Raw genomic sequence first — 25,201 nt, 5'->3', positions numbered from 1 at the left:
CTCTAAAATCAATAAATGAGTAAAAAGTAAAAAAAAATAATTGACAGACCTCCTGAATGCACAGCACCTCCTACAATACGTGACGCAAGTCATTCAAATATCTAACCACATCACATTTTGTGAGAGTTATATTCTAAATGCAAATGTATTGAGCCTTAAGCGCTCAGTGTCCTCCAAACATAATGTCCATGTCGCTCCTTCCTTCCTACACTTTCATACAGGTGTTGGGAAAAGGTCAAGGTCTTTTTGCCTGGATGCATCTCATTTAATGACTTAATTCATGCCAGCCTAATTACTGGGCGTGAATACGTGCGTGTGCACATGAACAGGGGCCTGAAACGTCGTGCTCTGTTTTATCTTCCATGGCTGCCTGTGAAAGTGAAAGCAAAGCGGACAAAGCGCTCTGCCGCTCTGCTAACGTCAGTCACAAAAGCCGGAGCCTTGACCCGACTGTCAAACGCATCCTCTCAGCCACAGTGATTAGTGACAACCCGCACAAAAACATCCCCAGCCTGTAATTGGAGAGCGCTGCACGCTGAGCGACGCCGTCACAGATAAAACCAGTGACCACTGGGACGCCGGGCAAAATGTGAAATGAAATAATTAGTTACGCTCAAGCAGCTCTGTGCTGAGGCAGCGGAGGAGACGGAGGCACCGGCGTCATCGCTTCTGCAGGAAGTAGTGGTCACTATAATAATAATAATAATTATTATTATTATTATTGTAATTTAAGAGGGACTAAGCCAGCTAACTGCTGGTTATCAGTTACAGCAGCTACCAACCAGACACCAACAATTAACAATTAAAGCAACAGCTTGAGAGCTAAAAACAGAAGAACTGCAGCTAATTAAACAAACAGATCATCGCACACACTCCTCGCTCGGGCCAAACAGAAACTGTGTCATCTAAGCGATCGGCTTTTGTACACAGAGGAGCCGCCTCCAGGACGTCGGGGGACGACCAACAATTAAAAACAACAGCATGGTAAAGGGTGAGCAGATAAGTGTTCCCCACGGCCGCGAGCTGGAGAAATGCTCTCCGCATGCTAATTAGCACGGCATCTGTTTTGGGGTCTCCGGTCAACGGATTTTCTCATTACTTTCTCTTAACCTTCGGCACCTTGGCTGAGCTTTGCTGCAGTGATTCCAGCAGGCTCGGCTCCGCGTGTGCTGTTCTGAACACCGATGTACCGCGCGGCCTTTTACTCTGGGCCTGTCCATCCCAGCGGTTACAAAGCAGGATGACATTTTTACATTTGACCTTTGGTTGATGAACGGCTGCTCGCCAAATAGATGTCTCTAAAAATAGATTACACCCGGTGGGAATATTTGTTTTCTCTTCTTTTTTATATACAAGTATGGTGGAAAAAGCTTCCATCGTATACTGTACAGTGAAGGTCAGTTTAGTTTTAAGTCTCGTTATTCTACTCATGTAGACATGAGTCATGTAGCGTGATAAAAAAAATAGATTAATTCATGTCTGCCACTACTCAAAATCAGCTAATCTAATAACACTTCAGAACCTGTTGATAAAACTAATGTCATGATTTAGTTTGCATTTACTAGACAGTTGCCTTATTTGCAAAAAGCCGGGAGTCTGAAAGCTGAGTCACTTCTTCCTTCTTAGACTGATCAGTTGCTGTGACTCAGCTCCATTTGGTTGGGAGCCATCCATAATTATACAATTATGACACAGCAGATGCGCAATACAAAGTGTAGTGTTCTGACTGCACTCATGCACGGTGTCATCAGGTTCCATATTAAGTAACGTCTACAAATGGACAAAAATGAGACATGAAAATCCTACTGCGAGCACTTACTGTACACGAGGCCAGTCAGGCCCTGCACTCACTTGGACACCAGCGAGAAGGCTTCGGCGCACACGGCCGGACACGGCACCAGCTTGATCACCACGTGCTCCGCGGCGGCCTGGAAGTGGGCCCGCGTCACCTTCTCCAGCACCGAGGCCAGAGTGGCCACGTCGCCTGCCTTCGTGCCGGGGTCTCCCCCCGCGGTGTCCAGGATGTTTCCACCGTGCACCACCAGCAGAAGCACATGGGTCTTGCATTTGCTCTGCGAAGGAGGATTGAAGTGAGATCAATTCCAGTAAAAGCAGAGGACTAGGTTTGAGATGTGTTGAATAAAAATCTTACCTCAGCATCTTCCAGTCCTTCGATGCTGCTCTGAGGGGCACAACGTGGTCCTCCCAGCTGGTAGAGACCCTCTGTGTATAGGGTGAGCCAAAGGGCAGGAAGAAGGAACAGGAAATGGAGAGGAGAGAGACGCGGTCACTGCAGGAGGAACTCCAAACAGATGCCCAGATAACAGAAGCATAAATGGATATTGATCTGTAAATATGATCAATACTACTAACGCTTTTTCATCTTTCTTCATTCCACTCCAAACTGCATGATGGCTCTATGTAACCACAGGCTCTAATAGCATAACCATAAGATAGTAGACAGTAGAGACAGTAAACAGTGGGAGCGCTGCAGCATCTATAGCCACCCCACGTTATTGGATTTCTTTTCTAGTAACAACAAATGAAGGAATGGGGACATTTTCCATCCACGCTCTAATAACCAGAAGCATCGCGTCCTCGCTATGAGGCGCGGCGCATCACAGGAACCCGGCCTCATCATTAGCCTCGCTGGAAGCCGTGTGCTCTCATTCCCCAGCTCGCGTCTGGCTCTCTCTGGTTCTATTTTCTCCCTCTGCCACCTGCCTCCGAGCATCCTACGGCCTCGCGCATTGTTTACTCTGCCTCCTCGGTCCGGGGCCCACTGTCATGGGAGGCTCTCGCAGGCTCACGCTCTGTCGGCTCGCCCTCTCCTCCGCTCCCGGCCGGGAGCCTGCCTCCGACTGCCTGGCTCAGCCAGAGCAGCCTCGGCGGACACAGGGGATTTGGCGCACTGCACTATTTTAGTCACAAAGTAACAGGAAATCAATGGAGGGAGGTTTTCTTTTATCTGGAAAAAAGAGAGGTAGGGCAGAAAATGCCCTGCAGAAACCTCATAGGGGTTTTTAGATTGCATGTGTCGTCAGAGAGGGAAAACACAGTGGGATGTGACAGGAAGCAGGAGTCGGCCTTGTTTAATTTAGCCCTTTTCAATGCAAGCCTTTAACCGGCATATTTATTATATACGTGACAAGTCATTTGGATTTGTCAGTTTCTTTGCACTGCTACATGTACTTGTGATTAGCTGCTGCTGCACAAGATAAATTTATAGTTTGTCATTAATGTCACAGATGAAGAATTGAGTCCCAGCCCATTTTTCTCCTAAAAGCTCTGCTGTTGGTCTGCTCCCATTATTTGGTCAGTATTCTTTTTTAATCCAGTGGAACAGAATGAATCACACTGAATCTGATCTTTATCTTGTGATTCATCCAGAACTGTCAAGTTGTTCATTTGGTGGGATTTGAATGAAATGTTTTGGATGAGTTGCGAATGAATCTTCGATCTAGATTTTCAAGCTAAACCTCCAAACTGAAGTCATATATGCTGATGATTCGAACATGTACATTTTATCTTAATAGTGTAAATATAGTTTTAAAATATTTATTGTATTTGCATTTAAGGGATCAATAGTGGTTTAGGTTAGAGCTGTAAAAAAAAAAATCAATCCCCACAATTTTCTGGCACTTCCTACTTTGTTGGCATTACACAACTGTTTTTCAAGACATGTCTAGTAGCTTCGATTACTGAGGCTGCATCTGAAGTTATCTGCACTTAACAGGAGCAGATGTTGTCACTTGGCAACTTTATCTGGTGGACAATAGGGGGATGTTTATAACCATTGATAACAGTGAGTGTGTTACTGTGTTTGATTGTCATCAGAAGAAGCATTTATTGCCATTGGGAAGTTCTCCTGAGATGCAGCTGAACATAACTCAGCGTGTCCTTGGACCACACAGCCTCCGACACATCTGTCGGCCCGCAGCGACCAGCCTGTCGTGAGCCGACAAAGAGCCACGTCATAGAGAACGAAGCACACATGCTTGGATGCTCCTCACTTCAAAAGGTAAGTAAAACATTTGTCTGATATTGATATGACAAAGAAATCCTTTTCCTCAGTGGTACAGTGTGAACCAGCCCATCCTGAGGGTAATTTGGAGCACATCTGTGCTTCTGCAGGAGCCTTTCAACCAATGCATTGGTTTCTGGTGAGGGTTCTGAGTCCTGCCAGTCAACATGTGCTATCTAAAGCTTAGTGTTATTTAGCAGCTCTTCTCTGTTCTCACAGTGGTGACCTTCGTGAGCCCTGTGGAGGTGTTGACAGTGCTACAGGTCAGCAGCCTTCGGGTGGTTTCCAGTGAACACCAGCCCGGACGGGCACACGTTCACAGCACGTTGGCATCATCACTCAGTTATATTACAGCTGTCTGAGACAAATTATAACTAATCTGAGTGAAATAAAACAGAAAACTGGCCCCAGCAAAAGGCTTGTGAAGATATAAGCGCTGGACAGATATGTATTGATATAGTGGTTCTTCTGTGAAAGCGTGTCAGTGTATCATTCACATTTAACTCCCATGTACTGTAACTCACTGCAGAGTTTTAGTTCTGTCTGTCTGTCTGACTCTTTGCCCTCTCAGGTCTTGGCCGCTTGTATCACAATGACACATTTATCACATGGAAATGAGCAGATGGGAAAAAGACAAGAGTTGAGGCATTTATCATTAGATGGCAGTCTTCAAAACCACAGATTTCTAACTTCCCAGGGAGCAATGGCAACGTTCCCTCACCCGCCCTCAACGCTTCCTTCCTGCTGGAGCTGGAATCAACTAATTAGAGAACAACAGCGAGGGAATTATTTGTGTCCCTGAAAAGACGTGCACAGAAAACACAAATGTTGTCTTTTTACACTGACTGAACCTCAAACGTGCACATGCTACTGTTTCAATCTACATAAGAAGCACTTTGCACACAGTGGTGTGGTGGTTATCGCTGGAGCCTCACTGCAAGGAGGGCCTGGGCGGACCTGTCAATCAAAATGTACGGGAATAAAGCAAATGTGAAACGTCTGACACAAATTGTGCTTTTCATTGTACAACAATAGAATTTTCTTTCAGGCAGAAGAAAAGAAAAACACCTTTGTTTCTTTTTAGGAGTGAGATAATAGTGCGTCTCCCACACAGGGCAACGCACAAGTAAATGCAGATCTGGTGCTAAGAGGGAATCCTGAAAAACATCCTCATCCCACTGTGACACAACAGCGTGTTCTGCTAAGCGCCGTGTGCAGACTGGGTCAACAGGCGTCTCTGACCCCTGGCATCGTACGGACCTGCTAACACAGCCCGCCATCTGCTCGCTGCTGCCGGCATGAGGCTGGGAGTCGACCTCAGGAGACCCCACCATCTAAGCCGCGTACGGGAGCAGCCATGCTGACCTCACCCCGCGGTCCACGCAGCACGAACAGGAAGGACACAATAAGCAACGTCCATAGAGTGGTGCTGGTCTATCTGCTGTGGCTGGATTAGCATTTATTAATTTATTTAATTATTGTTTCTATCATTATTGCAAAGTTTTGTGGGAGAAATCGTTCACTGAATATTTTTTATACAGACCCAAAAGGAGTTGGATTTTCTCTCTCAGATGGATATAGCATCTAATCTATAATAAAATTCATTCAAAGCAACACAAAATGGTCAACATGTACGCATGATTAGACCACCGACTCAGATAGGAAGAACCTACTTGGAGTTTAAGATGAGACGAGCCCTAGGAATAAAAATGAGGTTCATTCATCCACTCACTAACTGTTTTCTAGGGATAATGAATCTAAATGTGAGAATATGGTCTGTGTGTTTTGATGGATTTTACTCTGTAGTCCTGCAAGTACTGATTTGTCATTTATGACAAATCACAAGTAAAAGAAATGACAAGGACGTTTTTACGATTCATTCTTTCTCCTGCATGTACTTAGGTTAGCAGACTGTTTCTCCTCAAATTGTGACATGGTTTTAAAAACAGTGGGGTCTAAGAGATATTTAGTTTGAGCATTTACACCTACATTCATTCATACTATATCTCTTCTTACATTAATTGGAGCCGAGATCGAGCTGAAGCCCTGAAGTAATCCATGAGAAAACCGAAAGGCTGCAATAAAAAGGTTTCGGCCTTAGAAGCCAGTCAGTGCGTTCAGATTACAGACGAGTGATGCAAATGGGAAACCTGGTTTCCCCTGTGAGGTTAAGGGGATTAGAGAACTCTGTTCTCCCCAGGCACATTTCTCCTGGAGAAGGCTAATTATTCTGCTATCAGCAGTTCAATTCAGCTTATTTATATACCAGGTCACTAATCTGTAATTTATATGTGCAAAAGAAAGGAGGCGACTGCCTGCTCACACTCTTCAGGAGCTGGCGGATCAAAGGTGAGAACGTTACAGACGAACATGCAGTGTTTTCTTTGTGTGTATGGCAAAACGCTAGAAGTGAAACCTTCAAATGATTTACTGTTACAGTATTCTGTATTTGGAAAAAAATAAAATCCAAACCATACATGAAATATAGATTATAGAAACTCTTCTGTAAAATGTGTAAACACAACAGGAAGGAACGTGCCACGTCCACAGCCATCAGTATTACACCGTGTAGTCCTCCATCGTATTCATAGCGTTAATATCTTTGGCTAAAATCGGCTGATTAACATATGACTATGATTCAATAAGAAATATGCACGCCGCCTCCTGTATTGCATTGCTATGCGCTTTCGGTGACTCCAGTGCATCCATATGTTGTTTTCCTGCCGTAGCCGCGCTTCACTGTCAAACTGTAGGATTTACTTGAAACGTGGTCAATGCAAGCAAGGTAATAATAAAAAATAACCAGCAGGCAGACACATTCCACAGATTTTTCTGTGTGTCAAACAAAACCAAACCAAGGAGAAATTGCTGCAAATTTACAAACTCATCAACTGATTTGGACCAAAGAAAACAAAGAGTGAAAGCGCCCTTAGTTTGTAATTATCTCCAACTGTGTGTTTCTCCATTACTTTGGTCCAGTCTGCTATTCACGTCCTTGGTTTGACTTCGGTGCATTTTCCCCATTTACCCATTTCTTCCCTTCTGTCTCTGTTTACTCCTTTTCTAGTACGATTCATTTGTGATTTTAAGTTCTGCCATTTTATGTTCAGTGCCTTCTCCTGAAGAGCAGCGATTATTAGTACTTTGTGTGTTTATGTGCGTTTCCCTTTGACATTTTGTATTTATTTTATTATCCTGTTTAATTTGTTTGTTGCTTACAAAGGGAAAAGTGCTCTTTGAGTCTAAAGCCTGAAGCCTTGACAGCTACAGTAATGTGTCACATCATGAATGAATTCTTGTCCCTGTGCATTTGTAGAGCAAAGATTTTATAGCCTACAAGACAAATGCTATTAACTTTTACGACATCTTTATCCAAATAGACTGGTTTCCGATGGCTTCATGCTAAAATGACCCAGCATATCTTAACCTTAACCTAAAAGATTCCACAAAGCCGCAAAAATCATTAATTCAAAACTGTGTTTAGCTTTAAGAATGAAATGAATGAAAAATACACAAACGTGCTATTAAATTAAGCCCAGTAGGTAATCATTTCAGCGGCGGTGACCTGTTCTATCCTGGGTATTGACAGTGTGACCAGAATCGCTGCCACTTCTGGAGCACAAACACACACTAACTCAACACTTAATCGGGGGTTTCAAAGGGATGAAGGAAGTGATAAACAGGCGCAGGACGACGCCGCGGGAGCCGAGAGGCGTCGCTCACTCTGCCGGTTGCTCCCTTTTCGTTTCATTAGGCATTTCCCCACCGTCGCCGCCCTCCCACCCTCTGCAGGAGACGACGCTGAGCGTGATTATCTGCACTCGATGTGCCATCACAAGGCGTTCCTCACTTTTACAAACAGCCGCGCAAACACAAGGACGACGCTCATGTGCAGCGCTGCACATACGAATCAACAGGAACGCAAAAATAAAAACTACCCAATTCCATCCAAGGGCCTGTGCATAGAGGAATGGGATGAATAATACTCCAGCCACGGAGGGGACGTTTGTCTCACCTCTTCGCCTTGATTGCCATCACATTCACATGATTCCACAGAGACATTGCATTTATTTTTAAAAAGAGATTTAAAATTGAAAGGGACGCATGCAGGCGTTAAGGGTTGTGTTGTCTTAACTGAGGAGAGACAGCGAGAGGAATACAGATGAGGTGCAAGCCTCAGATTTATGTTTCGTGTTCCTCTGCATGTGTTTTTGAATTGAGCTACGGGGAGCATGCAGGAGAAATGGGCTGTGGTGCTTCACAGAAAATGGAAAATCATCCTGCCGTTGAACACACTCTCTCTGGGTCACTTAGTGTGGAATTATATTTTCATCATGTACTATGTTTCTGACGTTGCTTGGCAGGTCTGGTCCGTTCGTCGTTGCCACCAAACTGTCTGCCTCCACTTTTCGCTAATTCTGTGCCAGTTTGGCGGCGCTCGTTAAAAAGAGGGGCCAAGTCAGCCGCCCGTTTTTTTGTTTATGATAGAGTCCATGTTTTTTAATTAAAGATCAGTTATGTAAAGCGGCCGTTTTGGGTTCAGTTACATTATATGTGGCATCAGCCCACAAATGAAGAGGATAAACGATGGAGAGAGCGCTACATGCTGTAAATATAAGGATGAGTGTGTTTGCATAGTGAACAGATGGAAAGCTTCAGCCTGTCACCGAGCAGATCTGAAGAAGAGAACATGGGGAAATAGGGAATGGGTGCTTTGTAAGTCATCTCTATTGGGAAGGAAAGTGTTTACCATGCCCAGTTCACAATGGAGTGATGGATAAAGGAAGCCAGAGCAGGGGAATAGGTACGGTGACATGATGGGAGGGGAGCATGTGAATGGAGGAGCCGGGGGCAAATGGACGGTCAGAGAAGTAGAGGTGAACAAAAGACAGAATGAGGGAGTAATGGAGGAGACGCGGAGAGAGAGGATGCAGACCCAGAGACGCTTTTGAGGAAGCGACAAACAGACCGAGATCAAAGGGTCGTGGATGTCACAGCTCCGCCGCCGCACGGCCCAACGAGGGAACAGTCCCGCCGCACCGTTATGATCAGACGCTTTCATGACACTAAGCGTTCCCACGGCAACCTGGGATTGGCGCCTTTTATCATTGATTGGTGCCTTTTATCACTTTTGATTACAGTCCATTCACATTCATATTCTGCAAAGCAATTAAATCTGTTTATTACTACAGTTATTACAGATATGTGAGGCCATAATTAGACATCCCAGTACAATATACTGTATGTCAGAGTTCAATGTAGTTATAATCTATACAATGAGCAACATTGGTTATGACATGAGCTGTTCATAAAGGCAAACCCAGAAATACTCAGCCATGGATTTTTTATAGAAACTTAAGCCGCAACAGCTGCAGATTGTTGTTGTTGTTTCCTCCATGTTATATAAGGAAATACAGTATGCCAATAAATAACTTAAACCGCAGCTTCACTATCAAAAGGCTCTGCCTCAGTTCCTACAACCTCATGGGTGTGATTTCAGAATTTCGCACAGACCTGCTACTGTATATGATGGGGCCTCGCATTTGATGTGATGATTTTCTCTAAACAGTAAACAAACGTAGTTTAGGCACTAAACCCTCGCTATGACACAAAATTAAATAGCATGTTTAGTCCAGGTGTAGGATCAGGGTTGGGGTCGTCCGCTAGTGTTAGTGCTGCGGTATTTTTGGTAGTGTCCTCGACACTGATGTGTTATATGGGCAAGTGTAAGCGTGACAAGGGTCAAATTGTGATGACCGGTCACATGCAGCCAGAGCTCAATGAAGCTCAACAGACGAGTTACTATAATGCTGCTAGTGGGAGAAAGGCAGGAAGGTGAGAGCACAACCTATTTTAGCTGTTTGTGTACTGTATGTGGCTGTAAAGCTGCAGAACCATCAGGTCTGACTCATATCCACTGCCCGAAAGCACCAGCAATGGGGCAAGTGACCATAGGAAGGGATCCACAGAGCGGAGGAACAGGGCGGCTGACGGCTGTGGCCTATTTCAGCAGGATGATGCATCTCAGCCGGGGCAATAAAGGTTCAAGAGGGACAAGAAGCTGGAGGTGTTGATTCTCACAGATCTCAATCCAATCAAGCATCTGAGCGACACGCGGGGCAAACAAGCCCATTTCACGGAGCCTTGCGACTTCCAGGACTTGGAGGATCTCCTGCTAACCCTTCAGGGGCCGGGTAGAGTCACTTGTTGTTATGATCATATGTTACTGGAGGACAGGCCTTCTAAGACAGTTCATTACTGAGCCAGATGTAATAAAATACGTGACATCGGTTCCTCCCGAGCCCTGGAGCATTTTTGTGCCAGATGTGGAACCAGATCTCGGTGAATATCACGCATGGGCCTTTACTGACACATTCACTTAGACATAATTTGCTGATTAAAGGTTTCTAGACTTTGGTTGAAGGGGACGTTAATGTTGCTGCTCTGAGGTTGCATCTCATTGCTACACACTGGTTAACGGACCCCTTTTCAATTCCACAAGTGTAGGATTAACACAAACAATCCAGAAGCTCGGCAGGCAAACGCACATTTGTATGCAGCCGCCTGTTGGGGAGCGTTTCTATTTTGGGGAGGTTCCGCTTTGGTGCAACAGAAAAAGGGAGAGCAAGGAGAGAGAGAGAATGCAACAAACACTCTGGCATCAGTGGTTCTGTAGAGTCTCCAACATTTAGCACAGGATTGTTATTCATGGTTTCTCAAACAGTAACAGTCACACTACATTGCACTCATATGCACAATAAATCAAACACTATACAGGTCCTACTGTTGATAATATTTAAAAATACACAATTATATTCCAATATCGTAAATGCATTTGAAATCCTCGTTTCACGTACCTGCGATATTTCACCACAGCTGCCTTGCGTCCATCTTTGTCACTAGCTCATACACACCATTAAATGTCTGCAGATGAAGATGCTGCTGTTTTGTTACTGATCCTGTGTCAGACCATAATTATGCTAATCAAACAGACGTTTACAGTACAGTAAAGTAACATTACCTACTTAACTGCTGTAAATAGAAGTGTAACCAGCCTCCTGCGTCTTCTTTTGTTGATTTTAATCTCAAGGCCTTGATTGGATCAGCAGCTGGATCCAGGCCGTGATTAACGGGCCTCTCCGAAAGTAAACGTATGTTTTATAACGGCCGCTTCAGTGCTTTGCCGATTCGGTCGCGGGGCACGATTGCAACAGAAAGCACCCGCTGGATGAGACGCGGCTTCATGACCACTACGTTAAATGAGGAGCATCTAATCTGAGCCAACCTTTCTATGGACATGAGAAATGTTGGCCAGTGGGCTCATGCTTTATGGAATGACCTAATGAGTCAGTCAGCCTGAAGGTGTGGAGTCACATCCAGTTTCACAGAACACATGTACAGGACTGTTCCAAGCCTTTGCTGTCAGTTTATTACCCATCATACTGTATATGGTAAGAACTTATTATACATTCTAACTAGTTAGGAGGTAAATTCTATTTTAAAGTAGTAAATCATGTGAAAAAATCATCTGAAATCAAGACGATGTCACACCACTGTATGCAAATAACCACAAATAATAACTGGTCTGGTAAGTTATAACAACTATATCTGATTCATATTGATCATAATCAATGTGGGCGGGTTAGGCACACGCGTGCATGTGACTGCTGCAGGATTCAGAAATATGCCTCGCCAGGGCAAATGACAGTGATTTGTACATTTCTGACCCGACTTGTAGTTAAAGTTCTGCCGTGTCTCATCCAGTACCAGGTCTGTGTTCCACATCTTTTTGTGACCCTTTCGCAGTTTTTATTGCTCTCCATTCTGAACACATGAGCTCTACTTCAGATGATGTCATCTGAACTTTAACAGGAAGAAATCAATAAAGTGAAGGCAGGGAGAGCTTACAGTAGATCTCTCAGACTGAGCTAAGATCTTGGTCAGGTCTGACTACACTTCCAATTATTTCCTGAGCACCTTTACTTTTTAGCCAAAGGCTCAAATGAATGTGAAGCGACAGGTGCAGCAGGACGCTAGAAATTACAACCCACCCCCGTCCTAATCAATCAACTATCGCTCGCTGGGAGCTTGGCTATAATACATGTGACAGGTTTTATGGGTGATATAAATTTGAATTTATGACAAATAGTTGTGTGCAACTAATGAATAACAGTCATTTATATTTGCCCACAAAAGCTTGACGTGCAAAACCACATTTATGTTGAATGATGTTAATCAAAGTCCATTAGACAGTGTAATAAAACTAAGTGTTTCTGTTATGATCACACACAAACAATGAGGTTTTTAGAATCATATGCAGTTCAAGTGGAAAAAGTGAAAATACATGTGGAGTTGAACAGTAATGTAAATGAAAATGTAACATCTGTCTACAGACATATGTCCTCAGCCTTTAACTGATGGTCCAGCTCGAGTTGGCATTAGAGTCATCTGGACCGACCAGTGTTGTTCACATCATTGTGGAGCGTCATATTGTACATTCAGTCATATTTACTTAGCATCTCCTGACTTACAGTACAGCATCCCTGCAATGAGTGGCTCCTTTCATCTCCGCAGGGCCAGACTCCACTCCCACCGAAGCGCAGTGATTAAACGCATCCTCTCCAGTTTGTCAAACTCCAGAGCTGACCTTTGCAACGCCAGTCGGTCCATTTCTCAATAAACAAGAGCGACGCTGGCAGCGCAGGCGGACAGGCGGGCGGTAAAAGCACAGTCGGTAATGAAAAGATGCAATTACCTGGGATTTTGGCCTATATGCTAAAATTGGCTCTGATTGTTTATTGCTGCCATCTTACTTATTGCTGCCTGTTGTTCAGGCCAGTAGTTAAGTGGGTTTTATCTTCAATGGTGACATTTTATCTATCATACATGTATTAACTTAAAAAGCATCACAAAATGTCTGTTTAACCATGTTTTTCCAACATTTGGCGAGGGATTAGATTAAACCATTAAATGCATAAATCCCAACTATAACTAACAAAGAAATATGGTTCTGTAATGTGTAATTCACTTACTTTGGTTGGACAATCCCAGAAACCCTGCTCTAACATGACATCCTTGGCACCAACAGATTAATTTTTCAGAAATATTGTCACTCATCCCCATTTCATCCTTTTCAGTGGCTGTACTTACAACACGCAAGCTTATAATCTAAGAAGAGATCAAGAAAAGTCTCTCAGTCTGGGGCTGAAGCTAAAATAAAGAACAGCAGTTGCCACATTCGTCTTCAGAATCCTAAAGGGAGTGAATTACAAACCTGCAGAAAGGAAAAGAAAAACAGCAAGGTAACGTCTGAAATCTGAACCGATTCGTTTAGTTGGTGCCGTTGCCTCACAGTAAGAAGGTCCCGGGTTCGATTCCCGGGGGAAGCCCAGGACAGAGCAATAGAAGATGAGCGTGAGGAAAGAGTGTGATGTTACTCTTATAAATGTGTATTTATGAGTATTTATGATTTAAACGTCCTGCTGTTCACTTCAGATGCACATACTGCAATAAACCAAACCATGGGAGGAGCAGAGAAGGAACAGACTTCTCCTCAGGCACAAAGCAGCAGCACTAGGCTGCAGACATCTTAGATCTCAGCTACCCGTATGCTTAACGTCTGCTCACTACATGCTTCTGATAATTCATGATCACACAACAGAGAAAGTCATTCTTTGCAAGCAAGGATCACGCAGGCTTTTCTTATTCTGCCCGTTTTTGATATTATTGTAGTTTTAAAACACTTCAGTGTAACTTAAAGGCTCACTCCTAACTCCATAACCCACTTGTTTTTTTTCCAGCCCACACATGATTCAGTGACACAGCTGTCATGAACCTCTTCATAAAGCTGTATACGGCTTCCTGGAAACAAGCCGAGGATCTGAGGAAAGTCAAGCAGCTTCTAAGATGGACTGAACAGGGCTGAAAAAGCCAGTGGGTGAGAACCAGTGGTGTGTGTGTGTGTGTCGGCCACCCACCACACACAGCAGAAGATGCTATTTTTCAATTTCGAACCATTAGTCATCATCATTATCACCATCCTCAAACAACCATTCATTGTAAAATTATTTATTACATGACGGTGAATGTTGTGAAAAATCGACAGCAGCTGTTGCAGCATGATGATTCATGATGAGTCATGAACAATTCATGTGATCATCGTGTGTGTGTGTGTGTGTGTGTGTGTGTGTGTGTGTGTGTGTGTGTGTGTGTGTGTGTGTGTGTGTGTGTGTGTGTGTGTGTGTGTGTGTACCATGCGACTGGTCCTCCATGTGTCCCAGAGTTTCGATCTGCTCCACCAGGTCGTTGGAGTTCCACTGACTCATGCCCAGCAGAATAGCGCTCTTCCCCTCCATAACATCTGCTGGGACACATCCAGACACACAGGTACAAGACCATACACAGAGAGGGGAGTAAGGCCATGCAGCACAGACAGCAGTCTCAACACCAATAGTATGATTGCAGCACAGGAACCCCCACACCTTCCTGGTTTCCTTAGCGGAGTTCGACCCCCGACCCTAAGCAGCGTGATTCATGCTTGTGCCAGCTGGACACGGCTTCCAGACTGTTTTCGATTAGGCTCATCAAACAGCTCGATCAATCAGAAAAAGGCAGGTTAATGTGGTTAATGTGAGGACGCGAAACCACAAACTGCAGGACGGTGAAGGTGTGTGCTCATGTGACTTGCCATAAAGAAAAAATAATGTGCAACCTTTGCCAACACTTGCAAGCTTTCCAATAAAACCATGATCGTGTGGCCTGGGTTGTGTTTACACTGATTAATTGCCTTACGTCAGCAGTTTAACATTGTTATTCAGGCAGACTTGCAGTTATTCATCTGTTTTTATTGTCCTGCCCTGTTAGAACTATTGCTCCTTGTGCCGCTAAAGATTCAGTGTCGTGCTGACACATACATGATGCATCATGCACAACGCCGCATCCCTGAGACAAATGCAAATCCACAGAATGTGTCAAACCAGTCAAACCCCAGATATTAAGATCTGTATCTATTGTAGCGCTTCCTAAGCCTACGGGACATGAATGCCATACAAATCAGAAGGTATGTCTTAGTCAGGCTGTTCAGTTTTATCATTCTTAGTCTCGTTGTAGACATCACAATGCATTCTGGGTAATGTGTATGTGTCACTTCTGCATCTCAGGGTAACAGCTCTGACAATGCAAACACCTGAACAAAAGAGCGAGGGACAAAGCAGAGGAGGAATTGCCTGAACTGAACTGCTGCGAGCCCAAAAATTGCGAGACCAATTGCTCACTGTGAAGGACACTCGTTCTAGAAGGCTAAAGCACAGATGCTGATGATAATAACATGCAGCAAACAACGGCCTTTCAGCCCGTTAAGGCAGTGACGCACCGAGCCAACGCCAAAGAAGTGCATGGAATGAGAGCCTCTTCAGTTGTATGCGTAGAGTAGCGAGTGCAAGGCTGTCTGACTCCAGCATCGGGAACGGCCGAGAGCTGTCTGTGTATGTATAAATAAATTATAGCTTAGCAGAGCTCAGATCAGCAGGCATAGAGCCAATGACCCATAAAAGCCAAAACCCGCCTCACTGGACGTTTTTGTCCTGCACCAAGTGGACCGTGGAGGCCAAACAGTGGAAGCATATTGCACGAGTAGACCAATACACAGTGTTTGGTGAGAAGAGTCAGAAGTCATTCATGCCCTTTAGCTACTGTACAGCACAGTATGTTTCCGATACTTCTTGGATTCAAGCAGAAGAGAAGCCAGGTGCGCTGTGTGGTATATTGGCACCATAATGGTGGTCCACTGACGTTGAAGACAATCTGAGCCTGGATGAGTCATGCCGGCAGAAGCCCTTGTTCTCAACAGAGACACTGACGTGTCTACGTGGCACGTCCAAGGGAATCAAACACTGGTCCACTGGTCACAGACTGTCTTTCACCATTTGCTCTGAGTCCTCTGCCATTGTTTCAAGTGTGGCCACACAGCGCTGAGCTAAATGCAGACTCAAACAAGCACAGAGGAAATAGATAGGAGGGAGGAAGAGACACGGGGAGGCGCATACTGAATGTCCACAAAGCGTGACAGGATGTAAGAAAGCCTGTGTTTGGACAGGAGGAGAATGCAAAGCAGGTTATTAAACACCCAACCGATGGAGAAATGCTTCCAGGCAAAACAACAGCGCCTCTGAGCAGCCAAAAATGCGTTTGAGCTGAACAGATTTACACTAAAAAGCCAGAATCAGGTGCGATACAAACAAATAACGCAGTCACCGAAGGGGAGACCCGTCTAGTGGAGACGGCACATCTCCTGCTCTTGGAATATACAGGACAAACGCAACACCTTGATTCATATAAAAGCCATGGAGGGGAAGGAGAAGCGTGAGACTCGCCTGCAGTCGTCAGGCCCAAGGGAGAGGAGAGAGATTTCAAAACACCCTTCAACCTGTCAGCTCACGGTGAGTAAGTGCCAGAGTGCAAAAGAAAGAAATAGATGCTGTGATTGTTAAACGGCGAGGAGACAGCCTCGGCTCACCTCCATTTCTCAAGTGCTCCTAACTATTATCATGCATTAGATACAATGAATGAAAAACTGGACGCACTGGAAAATCTGATCTATTTTTAGTCATTCTGTCAATTTGCAGGACGTCAGGACGGCGTGCAAGGCAACAGCAACAGCAGCTTCTTTGCTATATGTTATATACATATACTGTTCTCTAATAAATACTAGTGTTTACATGCCACAATGGAAGATGCACACATGTTGTATAAGCATGGATACATTTATACCCATATGATATTTACATGAAACATTTACTGTAGAGTCCCTTTGAAATTTGCAATTACTCGCTCAACCTCACTACTTGCCTCTAGTCCCACACAAGGTTGAAATTAGAATTGATACAGTGCTTTGCTTTCCAACGTTTGCAATTAGCTTCATAGCAGATAAAAAAACAACATGAATATGTTTTAATATTTTTCTTTTGTATGCCTGACAGACCTTCATCAGCAATTACTTCTAGCACATTTGCAAGCTGTAAGCATTGTGTTTATGCACATATACATGTAGGCCTGCAACGCTTTATGAATAATAAGAGTCTGTCTGATTCCAATTAGCATTAGCCATGTTAGCGTCGCCCTCAGAGCTCCTTGTTTGATATGTTCAGGGACAGGTCAGAGTGTGGGTCATCTACGTTGTTGAAATTTTCTTTTAGTAATTTAAACAATACCTTTAACTTAGTTATTAGTTAGCATACAATATAAACTGATTAATCAATACAATAATGATCTTCAGCTGCAGCCCCACCTGATACACAGCAATCACTGTATAAACAGCACTACATCAATTAACGCTATGTGGACAGTGTTGTTTTCCTAAATGTTAGTACTGTACAAAAATCTCAGATACATTTTTGCACATTTTATAGCTTATATTAAGTATATATTATTACTTCCTTTGTTTCATTGTGTTTATTGTTTTTATTGTCTTTTACTAGGCTCTGCTATACAGTAATATTTATTGTCAAACCTACAGTGTCTGTGCACTCCTGGAGTAATTATTGTTTATTTCTGGTATAACCCGATAGACAGAGCATAAAATTCTCTCTCTTTTTAGTTTTCAGTAGCAGCAGAACTTTGTTTCATGCAAACTGCTACAAAAACAGGTTTGTTAAATCTTACACAGCAGCAGGTGATTTTACTGATCAGAACATCTTTCGAGACAAAGACAGAAAAAAAACAGTGAAACCACCACCTGCTGGGGCAGGTTTTAAATGAAGTTTTGTAGATACAACACCATCTTTTTTTTATCCCTCACACACTGGTCAATAACATTCAGCACATATAAACAATGGTTAAGCTTTGGAAAACCTACAGTATTTGACCTTACCCACAGACTGAAATTAGTAATATGTGTTAATGGATAGAAAAAATAAAAGTAAGCTCTACAATTTGGGTTTAGCCAGGAATTATTCAAGTGTCCCCTTGGTCCAAGGTCTTACAGTTTACACATTTTTAATTTCACATTTACTCCAATGTTTCAGAGACCACTTAAATGTACAACAGAGAACACAGTAGCTTTCGTGGACACAGTAGTTTTCGTGGAGCATCGGTTCCACAGTGCCACACAGTCCATGTCACACAAAGACACAAGATGTCACATTAAAGTGAGGGGGAAACAGCCCAGAGGAAAACTGTCCTGCTCCCACTTTTCTTTCTTTCGTAAATCACCCTCTTATTTTGTATTTACTGAAGTCGGAACCTTTTCTCCTAAACCTGCCTCGGGAGAAAAATGGAGCAGCAGCTAAGATCAATTTCAGAGAAATTACCTCCGAGGTTGGAGGATGGCAGAAATGGAGGAGGCGTGCGCTGCTCAAACCTATTGAGTCAAAAACTTCGAGTGTGACAACCGAGATGCGCTCAGGAGATTTTACTATATCTGAAAATAAGATAATACAAAATGTATTGAACAAACTTTACTCTATAGGGTACAGTACAGCAATTATACTGAATGAATGAAATACTCTATTCTTATAATCAAATAATTATCAATGGAACTCAAATTCATTAACCTACAGTACGGAGGTCTGGATTTGGACAAACACACCACAGGCTGATCCAACTTTGATGTTGCCCTTAAAACAAGTCCAAATGAGGCTCAGCAGTGTGTGTGGCCTCCTAGCGCCTGTATGACCTCCCTACAACATCTGGGTGTGCTCCTGATGAGGTGGCCGATGGTCTCCTGAGGGATCTCCTCCCAGACCTGGACTAAAGCATCCACCAAATCCTGGACAGGGGTTGGTGGATGGAGCGAGACATGAAGTTCCACATGTGCTCAATTGGATTCAGGTCTGGGGAACCGGTGGGCCAGTCCATAGCATCAATGCCTTCAACTTGCAGGGACTGCTCACACACTGCAGCTTCATGAGGTCTAGCATTGTCTTGCATTAGGAGGAACCCAAGGCCAACCGCACCAGCATATGGTCTCACAAGGAGTCTGAGGACCTCACCTCGATACCTACAGTAATGTCACTCAGGCTGCCTCTGACAAGCACAGGTAGTAGGACATTCTCCACGGCGTCTCCAGACTCTGTCACGTCTGTCATGTGCTCAGTTTGAACCTGCTTTTATCTGTGAAGAGCACAGGATGCCAGTGGTCCTGCATGGTGTTGGACTGTAAGCAAAGACCCCCACGTCTGGCCCTCATGGAGTCTGTTTCTGACCGTTTGAGCAGACACATGCACATTTGTGGCCTGCTGGAGGTCATTTTGCAGGGCTCTGGCAGTGATTCTCCTGTTTCTTCCAGCTGCAGGGTTGTTGCCTCCTGCACATCTCCTGATGTACTGGCCTGTCTCCTGGTACAGTAGCACCTCTATGCTACTACGCTGACAGACACAGCAATCCTCGACACCGCTCACATTGATGTGCCAACCTGGATGAGCTGCACTACCTCAGCCACTGGTGTGGTTGTAGACTCCATCCTATGCTACCACTAGAGTGAAAGCACCACCAGCATTCAAAAGTGACCAAAACATCAGCCAGAAAGCAAAGAAACAGAGAAGTGGTCTGTGGACACCACCTGCAGGACCACTTCTTTATTGTTTTGGATTGGTTGATTGTCAATCAGTGGGCAGTTTGATTTTACATGATGTCAGTGTGACTGACTTGGCCTTGCATTGTGCTGTTTTAGTGTTCCCTTTATTTTTTTGAGCAGTAGTTCTACCATTTTAAACTGTGACTTTTTATGGAGCGCATGTAATATATCAGTTCTATAGAATATTTCAACAGTACATGTCTTCATGTCTGTCATGACCGTGTTGCTGATTTGAATGTACTGTGCAAGACAGAACAATACATCTTTCACTGTGTTTGCTCTGATTCATGACACTCCGTAACCAACACTTGCTCAAAATCCTTATTAGATTGAAACACTGAATCACCAAGGTTTGCTGGATGGTGCCTTCATGTGGAAATCAGATATTCTATTCACTAATAAATAATTGTTTACTGGTGTGGATCCTAGTTCGGGCCAGTTAATCTTAATTTGTTTTATTGTTAAGGCCAAGTTGTTTTCCAACACATATCTCCTACTAGTGTTGGGAACAATTGTAATTGGGGACATCATTTCATTCAGGTGAAATATAACCAAGAATAAACGGCTCATTAAACAAAGTGACAGGTGTAAAATTTAGTATGCGTCATTTGTGTATGTCTGCATTCTCCAACATTTATGAATGCCGATTTATAATTCTAATAACTCTAATAACTCTTTTCTAATCTGATGCAACAGTTTTCATCCATAATTAGAATCCAGCGTGCACTACAACAGCATAATGAGCGAGCAGCCTTATCAGGAATAGATGTCCTACTTGCATGCAGACAGAGGCAACCTCCAGTGGCAATTCATTACAGCGTTGCACTGCTGGAGCAGCCAGCACCAGGAATCTCTTTTCAGCCTCAATCTGTTATTCCTATTCACCATATATACTAAATTCAAGTAATCAAACGACTAATCTGAATTAACACGCGGCAAATCAATACACAATGTGAGAGGCAGAGTGCGCTTGAGCAGCCTGCAGCGTCCAGACCGGCGGTGATTTAAATGCAGGGAGTCAGAGGATGAGAGATGAGAGAGGGGCTTCCAGCCAAATGAAGGAGACATGGAAGACTAGATTTTATGCTTTGTTTTGTTTTCTAAACACACTTTAAATGTCGGGGTTAAACCATCCAGAGTGTAAACAGCTGTGTCCAAAAAAAAAAAGGGTGTAAGATGAGGATGCCAAAATCAAAATGTTGCTCTCAGATCTCAAAAAGAAAAAACGGTCATCGTCGCATCTTCAACCAGTATAAAGCTGAATTCTCTGGACGGAGCAGCCAGATGGAATGCTGAGCCGCGGTCACGTCATGCAGTAGGAGGTACGACTGTGCAGTTACACAAACATAAATAATAAATCCAAAGAACTCTTCACAGCCAGTGGTTAAAAGCCTTTATTCTGAAGGCTTGTTCAAAGCAATCATTCTGTGTTTCCACATGCAGAAACAAGACTTTAAACAGTTCAGGAGCAGAAAAGTGCAAATACTGCAACCTCACATTTAATCCTCTCCTTCCAGGAGCGATTTGGATTTTGCTTTTCTTTCTCCTACTGTGCGCTTCAAATGTCTTATCCCGTTTCCTTTCAGCTGAAAGCTGCTGGCTCTGAACTGTAGATAAACTCAAGTTTACCAGCTACTGCTGGAAAAGTGACCATTTTCTACTCGACACGAGGGCGAGTTCGGAGGCGGCCGGGTCACGGAGCCACTCTGTATCTCCCCTTCGATCTGGAGCCCCTCCGCCGCGACGCGGCCGCGTTGCACTCGTGTTGTCATGGCCAACGCGGGCCAGCTCAGGATGTGGCAGCCTGCTCCCCGGGTGCTGCTGCCGTGCACGTGCTCGTGCACGTGTGCGTGCGTAGAACAGATGTGCGGCTGTCAGACGGGCGCCATCAACAGAAGCGACAGCTTCAAACCACCCGGCCAACAGCTGCGCTGCCTCGACACGGTGTCACACAAACGCTGACTGACGCGCAACATCTTCCGACTGGAGCCACACGAGCTCTCACAAAACACGGTCGATCATTAGCTTCATGTAACTGTGTCATTCATTATACAAATAACACATTTTAACCCTTTAACATCGTCAGTTAACATAAAGCCCTGATAACTGATATATGGTTCAATTGCGTTGGGTTCTTAAGGTAAAAACACACTAACATGCCCAACCCTCAGACAGACAGCCGTCTGTCATCATAGCTGTACAACACCTCTTCAGCATAGTATGCACAACTAGGCAGGAGGGTGCATAGCTCATATTAACATGTTATAATTAGTTTACCTTTTGTGGTCTTTTGTATAATGACAGGAGCAAAAGTCGCCTTTATTAACATATAAATGAGAAGATAATTTGAGGAGTTCAATTCATGCCAGACAGTTGAACGCTGTGCAGGACTTCCAAACAAGAGCGGGCTATTTGTTTTATTTCAAAATGTGTAAATTCCAGTGCTTGTTTTTTTCACCCGAGCCATGACGACGTCCTCGTCACAACCAACGAGCAGCGGTGCCAAACCAACACAAGGACGCTGCCCATGAAGCCAAACATTAGGTGAATGAGGTAGGATCATTTTAAGTATAAAATGCTACCACCATTACTGTTAATTGAATGTCATTGGGAGCGCTGTGAAATCCTGGTTCGCTCCTAAATACATTGTAACTGTGTAACAAGGGAGGAGGACAGTGCAAACAGAGGTAACGCTGCCGAGTCAGACTGGACGGTGCAGTAGATGTACAATAAGCACATTAAAGCTATATGTGACCATGAGATTGAAACATGGTTTCATTATTCGTTTAGCTTCTCTCTCTGCTGTTCTATAAACAGCTCATTATGTTTGGCCATATAAAAGCAGAGACCCGTCCGTGTGCTAACGTACAGTAAACATGTGACTGCAGTGGCCCATGACCTTTTATGGCCTCGTGCTGGTTCCCCTTCATGGGAGGCGTTCCTCATGCTGAGCCTTGGGTTTTGTTTGGAATATCTCACTCAGCCGCGCGTTATTTTCCCCCTGGACTCCAACTATGAAGCCACTAGTAAACCTCTTCGTATCCCAGTGTCCTTGTGGACTCTGAACGAGCCAGCGAGTGAGACGTCAGTACGAGACGATGAAATGCGAGTGGCCCCTAAAACAAGAGCCACAAGCGTCACATTCAGGTTTCCTGCCGGGCACAAGGACAGTTTAAGCCATTACTCTGACGCATTAAATACAGCGTCGCCGTCATTGTCTACTTTATACGCTTCATAAAGAAAAATCTTAAATAGATCTGCACAAGGAGCTTTAGTTGGGTTTGTCAATATAAAACTACAGCCATCTTACGGTAATATACAGTAAAGTCTAATAAATTATGTTTAAGTAATAAGTATTAAGTATAAGTAATCGCAAATCTCTCACTACGACTACATTATTGACGCTGCAATATAGTTTTTATATAGTTTTTAGTTGTGTATAGATTTTTGCTTTCGGTCACTGGCTGTACTCTCTCACCTTTGATCGCCCCATCCACCCCTTCACTCACTATTCCCCCTTGTCCACCTGTCATTCATGCAGGACCATATTAAACATGACTGCTTGTCACAAATGAAGGGTATACAATTATTCACACCTGGATAAAAGCACGTTGTCCACCAGAGAAAGCAAAACACAACGACGCATCCAGGCCTGGTTTTAAATCGTAGTTAGAGGCTAAGATCAATTCTGCAGTTACTGAGTTTCTCCGCGTCCTCACACAGAGTCAAACATTCTATAGCCGACTGTTGAATCTGATTGAAGACCGTGATGGTGATGAGCTACATCTGTTCACACAGAACGCATGCACGTGATCTTATCCCCCAGTGCTCTGACACATCTCACAAAATGCAGCTCGAGCAACGCACAGCTCTGCCTCGCTCCGTGGCAGCTGTGATAAGGTAAATATTTCATATTTTCCTGGGACCGAGTGCGGGGAACGTGCCTTTTTTTAGCAAACGGAATATGTGAAGAGAGGCAGAATTAAATGAAATGGAGCGGAGCACGTTCCAGACGGCTTCTAATCTGTTACTGGCCAAGTTTACTATTCACCACCCCCTCCCCCCGAGTACTGGCCAACTTAATGTAACCGGAGAACAGTGGGATGATAAGACATAATTGATTAGTATCTGTACCATCAGCCTCTTGGGGGATAAACACTCTGAGAGGATAATTGGTGGGATAAGTGGAACACTTATATGATGATGAACTCCTTCCGGGACAGTGAAAAGCATGTTCAAGTCCTCTTTCTATTTCTGGTCGGCCTCACGACTTGAATGTGTTCTTGAGTAAAGGCTAGGATACGCTTATCACCCACACCCAGGGGTTTTGTTTCACAATCACATACTCTGCGTTCAGATTTCACATAGTTTAGCCATAACAATAAATCTTACAGCACCAAATCAGAAAGTAATAAGACAAAATAATAAACATCAGATTAAACCTCCTCCTTCTTTAGCTACTGTAGCCTTCGCTTCCCCATCTGTGACAAAGAAAGTCCTTCCATTTAGATCACTTTATATTTAATGTACTGTAGCATTAATCCATATTATTATTGATTAGGTGATTGTGGCTTTAAAATTAAGCAACAACAAAAGTAACACTAATGGCATCCCTTATGTATAAAGCTGTATACATTTACAAGGGCACAAATGTCTCGCGCTAGTTTGTCTTGTGTTGTTGTTTTCCTAGTAGAGCTATGCAGGAAGCTGAGACTTACTGAAGACTGAGAAGGCTAATTATTGTTGTGCTTGTTTTACAAGTCGCTGCGATACCTCTGGCACCAGCAACAGTAGAATTTGAGTAATAAAACAACTCCTGAGCAGACTAGAAATGTTTATACAATAAGAGTAACAAGATCAGTATAAATATAGAAAACTACTACTGCTACTATTTACAGGTTCAAATCGTCTCTGGGATTATTACAGTAAAAAAAGAAATAATACTAATACTACTAACCTCTAGCATCGAAGAACTCCTCGTCAGAACTGTCCACAGATTCCTGTGCGATATTTTGCAGACACCAATGTGTGGCGCTGTGCTTCCGTGACGGACCTGCAAATAAGAAGAAATAAATAGATACATTGCACTTATGCAACAGTAGAATGAGCAACATAAGCGCATCCATGATTACAGAACATAAGGACAGAGGTAAAGCAAAGCAAGAACGCCCCAGGTGGGGATAGATGACCTTTGGAGTGGCACAGCAGGTGAAAAGGCTCCAATGGATTTTCCTTTGAGCAGCGTTATAGCCCACAAGTGCCTCAGCAAGGAAGCTGCGTAGCGATATTTATGACCCTCTGATACAAGAGCAGGATGAAAAAGGATTTGGAGAACTTTCCATTTGTTGACAATATTCACTCTCGAGTGATATAAAACCCCTCCAACAACTGAATGCGGCAAATCACATTCTAGAGATCAGAGGCTGAAAGCAGCTGCAAAAATTGAAAACAGACAGTGTCTGGTACAGTAAGACCGATTATAACTGAATGACATGAATGAGCTCAATTACAGTTGGTAGCTTCCTTTTAAACTAAACCATCGGAATCCATATGATGCGTTCATATCTAGTGACCTCATGTTACGTGTCTTCCTCTGTGAAAGCGAC

At 43.8% G+C, this 25,201-nt stretch overlaps 1 protein-coding gene across 7 annotated transcripts in view; it reads right to left on the bottom strand.

Annotated features, from left to right (window-relative positions):
* The window catches only part of pitpnm3 (PITPNM family member 3), a 65,278-nt gene that overhangs the window by 26,907 nt on the left and 13,170 nt on the right, over nt 1-25,201 (bottom strand). For 3 of the 7 annotated variants that reach the window (XM_029170753.3, XM_055513966.1, XM_041073355.1), the window contains exons 2-5: nt 24,553-24,648; nt 14,277-14,387; nt 2,153-2,223; nt 1,852-2,072 (exon numbers count right to left, since the gene is read on the bottom strand). In XM_029170753.3, the coding sequence (XP_029026586.1) occupies nt 1,852-2,072; nt 2,153-2,223; nt 14,277-14,387; nt 24,553-24,648 (499 nt within the window). The remainder of the gene's footprint in view (nt 1-1,851; nt 2,073-2,152; nt 2,224-14,276; nt 14,388-24,552; nt 24,649-25,201) is intronic. The other 4 variants (XM_029170754.3, XM_041073356.2, XM_055513969.1 and 1 more) reach the window with 2 other exon arrangements.

This window comes from Betta splendens, chromosome 13, assembly GCF_900634795.4.
Source record: "Betta splendens chromosome 13, fBetSpl5.4, whole genome shotgun sequence".
Taxonomy (NCBI): domain Eukaryota; kingdom Metazoa; phylum Chordata; class Actinopteri; order Anabantiformes; family Osphronemidae; genus Betta; species Betta splendens.
This window is presented reverse-complemented; position numbering and strand designations above follow the sequence as displayed.